Source organism: Diabrotica virgifera, chromosome 3, assembly GCF_917563875.1.
Source record: "Diabrotica virgifera virgifera chromosome 3, PGI_DIABVI_V3a".
Lineage (NCBI taxonomy): Eukaryota > Metazoa > Arthropoda > Insecta > Coleoptera > Chrysomelidae > Diabrotica > Diabrotica virgifera.
The window spans coordinates 93,423,019-93,434,980 of NC_065445.1; the positions used below are offsets into that span (position 1 = coordinate 93,423,019).

Sequence of the window (11,962 nt, forward strand, 5' to 3'; positions counted from 1 at the left end):
AAACCGGAAGTAAATTCTAGTGAATTACTTCCGAGTAACTATGAAGTTTATCGAAGTGATCGTAAATTTGATCAAGTGGGGTTAACTTGTGGTGGTGGTGTACTTTTTGCTGTAGATACTAGTATTAAGTCTGAGTTAGTTGATACGTCACTGTTTGCTGAAAATTTTCCCGAAATCGACTTCTTGGTGTGCAAATTGTAGGTATCTTTCAAATCTTTTTATTTGGCAGTTATTTACATTCCACCATCTATATCACTTGATGAGTTTGACAGTTTTTTAGAAGTTCTTGAGGATTGGAATATTTTGAATTCAGTTAGTGTTATGATAATTGGTGATTTTAACTGCCCAAATTATGTGCAAAATAATCTTAATGATCATAAAACACATTCCATTAACAACTTATTAGCGTTTTATAACATGAAACAATACAACAATATTCCAAATAATCACAATAAATTACTGGATTTAATAGTTTCAAATATTGATTGTTTTGTATCTCGTGATGCTCTTCCACTGGTACACGAAGATGCGTACCACCCCTCTTTATCAATTGAACTTAAAGCTATCTTTACTAAACAAAACAATTTTGATGCAAGCATGAGTGCTAAAACTTATAACTTTAAAAAAGCCGACTATATGTCAATGTACATTGAATTCTTTTACACCGACTGGGCTTTTCTGGAAAATTTCAGCAACGTCAACCAAGCATTGCAAAATTTCTATGATAGGTTTTATGAAATCATTGATAGCCATGTGCCAGTTTATAAAAATTTTAAGCATAAATATCCTAGTTGGTATTCAAGTGAGGTCATAAAACTTATTAAGGAAAAAGCTAAATTACATAAAAAATTTAAAAAAACCAAAAATAATGATTATTACGTACAGTTCAGTAGAGTTAGGCTACTAGTTTTGGATTTAGAAAAAACAAAACAACAACACTTGCTATCGATCATTTTACAGGCAGTATTTTGGAAGGATTTGAAAACTTTCTTGATACCCTTGCCTCGTTCCTTGATCTTACTAAAGCTTTTGATTGTGTCACTCATAGTATTCTTCTTAAAAAATTACATGCCTATAATTTTCATCCTATGTCTATTCAATTGATTGAGTCTTATCTATCAGATAGATTTCAATATGTGTTTTTTAACCAGCTTAAATCTGATAAAAAATCTTTGATGTATGGAGTGCCTCAAGGGTCAGTTCTAGGTCCAATATTATTTCTCATTTATATAAATGACTTGGGATTTTCACAAGAGGGCCCGGTAAGCACAGTCCTATTTGCTGATGATACTACATGCTATCAAAGTTACCACCCTTCCCAAATCAGTGATATTGATCTTGAGACCACAGAGAGCAATTTGTTCCAATGGTTTTTGGCAAATCGTCTCTCTCTCAATAACTCAAAATCACAAACAGTGAACTTTACCCTAAGACATAACACCATTACACATCCCATTTTAACAGATTGTTCACAGGAAGCTAAATTTCTTGGTGTTTATCTTGATCAGGGACTCACTTGGGAACGGCACATACTGAAACTTTCCCAAAAGCTCTCAAGCCAACTCTTTTTATTTAGAAACCTATCTAAGGTTACCTCCCTTCAAACCCTTCTTACATCATATCACAGCAACTTTCACTCATGACTAACTTACGCAATCCTTTCCTGGGGACACTCTTGCCATATAGATAAGGTGTTTGGTCAGCAGAGAAAGTGTATTCGCATAATCACAGGTCAGGGTTATCGGGACGATTGTAGGCAGTCTTTCAGAAACCTGAGGATTCTCACACTACCTTCTGTGTACATTATGCAGTGCCTGTTGTATGTTCATCAAAATGTAGATCTGTATAAAACACAACAGCATACTTATCAGACTAGAAATCATGATGCCCTTGTACCAGACTTCAGTCGACTTGAGAGGACCAGAAATGGAACCAGATACCTAGCATTGAAATTTTATAACTGTATACCAATATCTATTAAAAGTCTTGATTTTAACCAATTTAAGAGACAAATTAAAAATTATCTTCTGATGGGTGCTTTCTACTCATTTGAGGAGTACTTCAGATCTAAATTTTGTTTTGTCCTGTAATTTAATTAGTGTTTAGTTTTTAAATTTTAGTAATAGGTTTTTTTTACTGAAGTACTGTCAACTTTTAATGTAATTTTAGACAATTTTAATTATTGCTGACCTGTAAAAGTACATTTGTACATTATTACCAATAAATACTCTACTCTACTCTACTCTAGTAAAACAAAAAATTAAGGAAGCATATTCACTTTATTTACAAACGGTGCAAATGAAACTAAAAGATGAACCAAAATTTTTTTGGAAATTTGTAAATAATAAGAAGTCTTTTAGAATTCCTGGACAAATGGTTTATAATGATGAAATATTTAATACTCCTCAGACAATAGTAAATGCATTCAGAACATTTTTTGAAAGTGTGTATTCTCTACCTGAGATACATGAGGGAAATTTAGGTTTCAATTTTGATCCCAATACTTTTTTAGATATCAGTTGTGAACCTATTAGTGAACTTGAAATTTTAGCAGCTGGAAAAAAATTGAAGAATAAATTTACTTCAGGACCTGACAAAATACCTTCATTTCTATTGAAAGATTGCCTGCATGTACTAACTAGGCCACTGTGTACACTTTTCAACTTGATTCTAAAATCATCAGTTTTTCCAGATGTATGGAAAACAGCTAAAGTTTGTCCTATATACAAGTCCGAAAATCGTACTAACATCGCTAATTATAGACCAATATCCATTTTAAATAATTTTGCTAAAATCTTTGAGTCTGTTGTGTACTCCCGCATATATCTGTCAGCTAAAAATATAATATCTGTTCATCAACATGGATTTATGAACGCACGATCAACTGTCACCAACCTAACCGTGTTCAGTCAGTATCTATGTGAAAATTTAGACGAGGATAGAGGACAAGTTGAAGTGGTATACACGGATTTCTCGAAGGCTTTCGATAAAATTAACCATTCAATACTACTTCAAAAACTTAAAATTCTGGGTATCAATAATACGTATTATAATTTATTACAATCCTACTTAACACAACGTAAACAGTGTGTTTGTTATAATGGTTTTTGTTCGGACACTTATCTTGCTACAAGTGGGGTTCCCCAAGGGTCTAATCTAGGACCATTGTTATTTATAATCTTTATAAATGATCTATGTAACGTACTTGAGGATAACAAATTAATGTTTGCAGACGATCTGAAGTTATATATGTCCATTTCCTGTTTAAATGACTGTATTAGGTTGCAGGGGCAAGTTAGCTTGTTGCATGAGTGGTGTCTGAATAATCACCTTTATTTAAATATTTCTAAATGTAAAATTTTAACATGTAGTCGTAAAAATAATCCAGTCGTGTATGACACAGTACTGGAGAGAAGCAACACTGTTAAAGATTTAGGAATTTATTTTGATTCACAGCTTACTTTTAACCTTCCGTTACTCGCGCCAACTTTTTGTGATCGGATACTCGCGCACGGTGCAGGAGACCGGGTCCAAAAATATGGGCCAGCAGTGTTTTAAAATTATTTTTTTTTGCAAAATTGTGTACAATTAAATTATTTAATGAATATATGATCATATAATTTTGTAGATATGCGTTTGTGTTCACATTATATTACTTTAATCAAAAATTTAATAATTTTCATTGTTATCCATTTATATGTATATACAAAAGCTTTGGAAGTGAAAAAAAATTGAATATGGTTAAATTTGTTTACTAAGAACTTTAGATCTTAATTCAATACACAAAAAAATTAAAAATAAAGAGTAATTGTAGTAACAAAAAAAGTTATAAAAATTAATTAACGTTTTTAAAACATGAAATACACAATGGTGTCACATGTTCCAAACACAGATATTTTGAGCATATTTGGCAGTAAAACTTTGTTTTTCTATTTTTCTTCCAATCACAAACAGCACAGCGACCTGAAGTTCCTGGTGTTACGACTGGTACTTGTTCTGTTGGTAAACCACATATCTCCCTAAGCCTCATTCTGATGGTTCTGGGTAAGTTATTCGACATAGCCCGTACTCTTTGGTAGTCACGGGTTAGTGACATCGAGAGTTGCAGTAGAAATTCCTTACGAGGTGTTTTAGATTGTTCATTTAGAGTAGTATAAACTACAAAAGAGTTTATTCCTGCTACATTTAACACACTAAAAAAAGGCACCATGGGCCATCGTCTTGTGGAACGAGCGCAATTATACTGCGCGCATAATTTATCCACCACATCTACTCCGCTCTTCGTCTCATTATATGTAATTATCATCTCAGGTTTATTTGTGGTAGGATCAATATCATCTCCATAGTGCATTGTAGAGATGAGTAGAACATTTCGATTTTTTTTTGGAATATGCGAAACTAAGGTAATTCCGTCGTAAAAACAAAACATTGAAGAGCCAATGCACCGGCCATTATTTTGAACAAATTCTAACGGCAACTGTTTTTTATTTTTTCGAATAGTACCCACTAAAGTTAATTTTTTTGATTTAAGACTATCAGCTAGAGGTACACTACAAAACCAATTATCCACAGTAACATTCCTATTACTCCCATAAATATGTGCACAAAGCCTTTCTACTACATCTTGAGTCGCTGTACTTACTTCAAAAGGGCCATTTGGTTGTTTTCCGACGTACACTTCTAAGTGGCTGGTATAGAATTCTTCTGCATCGGAAATAGCAAAAATTTTTATGCCGTATTTATTAGGTTTGCTAGGAATATATTGCCGGAAACTGCATTTTCCTCGAAAAGCTTCTAGTTTCTCATCTATGGTAACATAACCAGTATGAGAATAGCATTTTTTAATGTTGCTGTTAAATTTCTCTAGCAATGTTCGTATTGGAGCCAATTTATCTGCTTGTATCCTTTCATGTCTTGTGTGAATGTTATCAAATCGTAGACATTGCAAAAGAAATTGAAATCTAGACTTACTCATTACAAGCCGAAAAGTTTCAATACCAGTGCCATCTGTTCTCCAGAGATCCTCTAAATTCATGTGGTTTGCTTTTCTAATACCAGCAAGATAAAGGAGACCAATTAGGGCTTTGATTTCGGCAATGTCTGTAGGTTTCGCATCTCTTTGTCTAGTATAATCATTGGTAACAGTCTCAATTTTTATATTTGTACAGATAACAACTTGATTTAGCATTTCTTCATCAAACATGGAATTCCATATGTCAATAGGTGTTGAATGAGTTTTAACAAATTGTTTTATAGCTGGCAATCGTTCATATATATTGGTACTGCGTGTTCTTACATTCTTCGGTGGACAATGTTTTATCCACTTTGTTAGTTTATCTTTACCCATAAAGTGCGGCTCCCTTCTGAAACTAACATTATCTTCTTCTGTTTGATCGTCTTCAAATTCTTGTTCAGTATCACTACATTCAGATCGTTCTTCTACATGGTCAATTTCACTTTGATCATCATTATCTTCATAAGTTTCCTCATCAGTTAATACTTCCTCAAATAATTTTAATAATCTTTTAGTCTCCTTTTCATAATCCATATCTAAATATAAATAAACTAATCTATAAACATTGAAAATAAGGAAAAGATCTTAAATTACCTTACTAATTAAAAATATCGATGTGTGATCCAAACACAAAAATTGGTGCACAAATACTCGCACACAGTGTACGGGACCGTGTTACGTAATAACAAAAGGACAGCACTATTTTTTACACTGCGAACTGACTTCACCCACAGTTGATTGACCACTGAGGAGGTATACGAAGTAGCCATTCAAAATCCCCACTACAAGCAGAGTTACAGGAATTTATTTACAGGCTCGGTCTCCCACACCGTGTGCGTGTAACGGAGGGTTAACGAACACATCAATGTAATTGTCAATGCTGCATATAGTATGTATGGATTTGTTACTCGTAATTGTAAAAATTTTCATAACCTGTTTGTACTAACCTCACTATATTATAGTTTAATAAGACCGAAATTAGAATATGGATCAATTATTTGGAACCCAATATACATTCAATATGCATCCACTATTGAGAAAGTTCAAAAGAAATTTTTAAAACATTTAAGCTTTAAACTGACAGGAGTTTATCCTCCTAGAGGTTGTAATTACTGGAACTTACTCAATCAGTTTGACTTTGTCTCGTTAGAAAAGTGTAGAAATCAAGCTTCTGTCATATTTCTTCATAAATTGTTAAACAATAAGGTAGATTGTGCTAAGTTACTTTCACAAATTAATATACGGGTTCCTAGATTAACATCCAGACAACAAAATAATATATTTTTATGTAACAGAGCACAAACTAATATTTTGTACAAATCACCATTAAATCTAATGTGCCGTAATGCTAATAAATTAGTAGGTGTTTGTGATATATTCACGTGCAGCGAATGTGAACTTAAAAATAAATCACGGGCACATATTTTGAATGTGTGAAAGTAAGTTATAAATTTATGTATTTTATTTTTTCTGTTTCTTTCTTTATTTTAGTATTCTTTTATTTTTCTTTACTTTAGTATCTTTATTCGTATGTGCTGCTATAAAAATCATTGTAAAATTTGCTCTGTAAATGGGAAACTGTTGGGCAATAAAGGCTATTATTATTATAACCCTTAAAACACATATCCACTACACTTGTGCTCCACGCTCTCTGCAACTGCTCCACATAGTGGATAAGTTGGTGCTTCTGGACTATGATACTATGACAAGAAGATAAATCAATGCGCATGATGGTCTTGCATCCCTATTGCTCACTGTGACATAAACCAGAGACAACTTTCCTGGCGCCAAGTTGAATTCTTTATTTGTTTTCATGTTCTTTCGTGTTAATACAATAGTTATCTCTCATGTGTTGCTTCAAAACGTATTGAATGAGATTTTTGTTTATTCGCTTATGTAGTAAAAACTTTTATATTATATAGTTATATAAATTTTGTTGTGAAAACGTTCAGTTTACTGTGTTAATATCACCTAATTTGTTTATCGAATGTAAGTTGCTCTCGGCTATCTATACCTACTTTATAAAGAAGACTAATTTTTGTTTACCATGTATTGTCCAGTGGTGGGTTGTTTAAACAATAACAATAAAAAAAAGAAAAATTTTTCTTAAGTGTCGTTTTTTCGTGTTTCCTAGAGACAAACACATACCTAAAGTGTGGTTCTCCAAGTGTTTTCAGCGAGACAAATTGAATGTAGATACCACAAGAATAATATGCTCAAAACATTTTACAGTAGCTGACTATTGTTTAAAAAAAAACTATTGGGATTACCTGAGAACAAGTGGAAGTTAAGAAATGATGCAATACCTTCTCTTCATTTAATAAAGACCCCAAGTGCTAAAACATCGATTGAAAATACACGCAAAAGAAGAATAGAGATAAGAAATGTATTAAAAAACATGTAAGAACTCTGAATTCGAAGTAACACTTTATTTTTGATAGCTCCATAAATAACTCATTTTGGATGTATTTTTTACTACGAATATGGTAATGAAATGTGTTCTTTATATATTTAACATTTATTACAGAGAAAACACAAATGAACTACAACCTGAAATGTCAAATGTGTTAGATCAGATTGGAAAACAAGCAGTAGAAGAAACTTGCAATACAAAATTTAAGGATATCGCTACTCAAACTGTAATGTAAGAGAAAAAACCTATTTTGAAAATCTACAAATTAACATAATACATATTTCTTATGATCTACTTAAAATTATTTAATTTCAGTGAAAACGACATAGTCAAAAAAGCCATGGAACAAATAAAGAATTTGCAAACTGAAAATAAAAAATTTAAGGAATTGCTTAGTAGAGAGGAGGAAAAAAGTACAGATGAAAGAATTTTTACTAAAGGGTAGTTAAAACAATTAAAAACTAAACAACAAATTAAGTGGTCAATTGAAGATATTGCTTCAGAAATTTCTTTGCACGCTGCAGGGGCAAGGTCCTATCGTTTATTAAGAAAAAGAGGCTACCGCCTTTCAGCTGTAGGAATGTTAAAGCACCGGTTACCTCGAAAGCGGCACCGACAAACTGCGACCGTAGCACTGTGATGAACTACATCAGATTACGGTGAAAAATTCAAGGTTCTTCACTGCAGCAATGGAATGTGCAAACTCAGCAAGCAGTGGCTTCCAAAGCATCCTTGGAAGCCATCGCTATTATTTTGCATGGTACAGTTTTTTATAACGTCATTCATCGCAGTGTTACAATCGCAGTTTGTTGGCACCGCTTTCAAGGAAACCAGTGCTTAAGACGATGGGATTCTGGATGCTAACGATAAATCGTTTACTTGGGTAAACCACGTTTCTGAGGGTGGATTACTAAAACCAACCCAGGAATTTGTAACTAAATGTAGTGAACTGGAACATATTTTTCGTACTTATAACCGCAGTACATTAAAAATTAGTAAACATTATGTGAAAAACCGACTAAAAGCCGCAAAACAAGTAAATCTCAGTGACGACATAAAATTACTTTTTTTTTAGTTGTACAATGTATTTTAAAATAAGGATGCTAAATAAAAATATTAAAGATAATTATAATATCGGCAAGAGAAAAATGATAAAAATTGTCAAATAATATCATAAATAAATAAATAATAATAAATAATATTCATAAAGTCTGAAGTATGACACGCTTTTCGTTTATTTTTCAAATTATTTACGTTTTACCGGCTTTGTATAATATTTAATTTATGTCTTATAGCTTTATATATTTTGTTTGTAATGTATACAATCAAATGGTAGATTCATATATTTCTATAATTAATTTTACAAATTAATTATGCATTTTCAAATCACGTATTCACATAAAGTAACTAGTTATGAATTCTTGGTGCAACATATAGCATCACGGGCCACTCATCGTTAACAGTTCAAGTTTTAAGTTATTATAGTAATGAAACAGCGTTGCCATATGATTCATCGTCAAAATAAGATACACACAAGATCCCTGGTTTAGTCTCGCAGTGACGTCATGCGCCAGTCGACTAATTTAGAATAGGGAACTTGCACATTTTTTTTATTACATAATAATGTTCAGTTTTGTACAAAAATGAGATTTCCAAAATTTCACGCTTCAAAAACTCATAATAACTTAGAAAAACAAATTTAAAGTCTTCGGTATCTTAAAATAGGTCAAACGGCCCGTGACGTCACTCAGTTTATATGGTTCCATTTATGGTTATAATTAAGTATATTCTTCTTCTTCTTCTTTAGTTTATTGGCCTCCACCTATTTTGGTATACCTCGTCGCGAAATAAAGGAAAAATATTTATATTCTATTAACATTTATTGTATGTCATTGTAATATTATACCTATACCAGTTTGTTGACATTGGAGTTTGATATAGTTATTGAAGGAAAGGAAAGAAGGTTTACTACGGAAAATAAAACCATTTTGTAAAAGTACAGTTTTCTATGAATAGTTCAAATGATCAAAACACTTGTAACATCAAATAAATGTATTTTCTACTGACAGTTATAACGTCTAATTTAAAATTCTGTTTACTTTGTTGGAAAAATGTAAATGTACAAACGAGTGACGTCACGACGCATTTTAGGCCACCTGTTTTAATTTGAATTTTTAATCGTCTTTGGGTGCCAAACGAAAGACCTACAAAAATTTGTTATCTTTGATACATGTTTTAAATTATGTTCTGTTGTGATTTATAACATTTTTTCGAATTTAAAAATTTATGCAAGTTCCCTATTGCAAGTGTGCATATCTTCCTGTCATAGTATCATGCTTCTGGACCATGCAACAGTCTCGGCTCTCCAATCGGTGGTGGTTTATACATATGTAGAGGAGCACATGCTGTATCCATTGGAGCAGAGCACAAGTGTAGTGGATATGTGCCTTGAAATAGACTAAATAAAACTTACTTTCTTTTTGTTGGCCAATGTTTGACAGTAATTTTGACGTTTTCATACTTCTACAATGGTCTTCATGATCATGATGTATCTCAGTTGAAGCTCCTATCTGGAATTTTACATCTTTCTTGGAGTCTAATTCTTGCGTATATCGAGTTTCACACCCATGATTTACTCCTAAATTATGTTCATCAAGTTCAATTTTGACTTCTTGCTTGGAAATGAGGGGGAATGGGCCACTTATTTCACATTGTAACACATGTTCTTCTATTTCTATTTTAATATCGTCCGAACAATATGATTCTGATAAAGAATCCTGTGTGTAATCATTACTTTCTTCAAACATGCATTCTTCCAGTTCTGATTTAACTTGTACATTAACATTTTGCTCTTGAGAATCTCCATCTTTGTCACATATTAAAACATTTTGTTTTCTTTTTATAGAATGTTCACTTAATTCCATTTCGACTTTAAACTAATCATTTATCATTAAATTATAAATACAATAAATTAATAAATATAATATGACAATTGACAAATGGCGACTGGGCCAACGAGCCGTTAAATACCGCTATGAATTCCACGATTTTATTGGTTAGAACTACCCACGTGATATCTGTGTTCGTATTGGTCAGAGAATTAAGCAATAAAGACAAATAATGACAATCAGCTGTTCAAGGTTGCCAGGTCTGGTGAAAATTCACCAGATTTGGTGATTTTCTAACCCATTTGGTGATATGGTGAAAACTTTTTAAAAAGCTTAATATCTGGTGATTTTTTGACCTTATCTATATTATATTTTTTTATTTAAAAAGTACGATTATATATTTTTTATTCGTTATTAAGAATTGCCTAATATTCATATAATACAAAAAGTCTAATTTTGTAATATAAAATGATCCGCCTCTGTGGTGCTCAACCGGGGATTTCCCGAAGTTTACGCTACTCTTGCAAGTGTTCATGCACTTCCAATAATTTATGTCTTGGTTTTATAAACAAACCAGTTCAGTTAATATCAACATATCAATTTAGCAGTTTTATCTTTCTTGTGTCAGCTGTAGAGTTTTAAGTGATTACTGTTCTTCATATTTTGTAGTTTTGTCACGTTTTGTGTTGGTTTGATCATCTAATAAACTAAAATCTCAAAGGTTTTTAGGAACTATTTTTTCAATTTTAATTTGTATTAAAAATTTATTAGCATGAGCAAAAATTACTAGGTTTCCAACAAAACAATTTTGTATAACAACCCGCTCGACGAGGGTCGTCTGTCAGGCCAAGTTTAAGACATAAAACGTTAAGTTTTAAATAATCTACATTGTCGGGATTATCAGTACCTTTTATAAAAATGAACACCTACATTTTACATTATATTTTACAAAAAAAAATCGTTTCATTTGTATTCTTTTTATTAGGTTTGTTCCAACCCTTCACATTACCGTTCTCGAATGGTTACGCGTATGCGCATGCGCAAAATTATGTGCAGCAACACATTTTTCTTTACTGCGCATACTCATAACAATCTGGTGATTTTTAGCAAAATCTGGCAACTTTTTAAGCAATTGTCTGGTGATTTTTAGTTTTTTGACCTGGCAACCTTGGCTGTTAGACATCCTTATGTGATGGAATTTTTATTTTGATGTAAATAAATATTATTACTGATAATTTGTATAAGCAAAATTATTGTACTGCACCTACAGTGACTCACAGCTTCAATTCTCAAATGATACAGTCGTTACTCAATAAAACTAGCTTGTGTCAGTGACCCAATATAAGAAAAAAAAATTACATACTGACAGTAAGTTACTAACTATAAGTCCTCTAAAATAGCAAAGCTATGTTTTGGGTTTCAAATATACCATACTTAAATAACAATAGTTCTTTAATTATTTTGTGTACGATTTTGATATCAGCTAAAATGATGTAAACTTTTAAAGGAGAATATTAATAAAGAAAACAAAACTCCTTGTTGCTTATTTCTTTGGCTGATAAAAGATTTATTTCTTGCAGTTCAGCTATGTAGGTAGATTATTCTTTTGTAATATCCGTTTAATTGTTTTAGGGTTACCTATTTTTC

The 11,962-nt window shown here is 32.0% G+C and overlaps 1 protein-coding gene across 1 annotated transcript; it reads right to left on the reverse strand.

The window, feature by feature from the left end:
- Positions 1-3,736: 3,736 nt before the first annotated feature.
- Positions 3,737-10,465, reverse strand: LOC126881924 (uncharacterized). Its single transcript, XM_050646660.1, has 2 exons — positions 9,901-10,465; positions 3,737-5,550 (listed from the first exon to the last, which is right to left on the reverse strand). Exons 1-2 carry the CDS (start codon positions 10,349-10,351, stop codon positions 3,836-3,838), a joined length of 2,166 nt encoding a protein of 721 aa, XP_050502617.1. The 5' UTR covers positions 10,352-10,465; the 3' UTR covers positions 3,737-3,835.
- Positions 10,466-11,962: the final 1,497 nt, after the last annotated feature.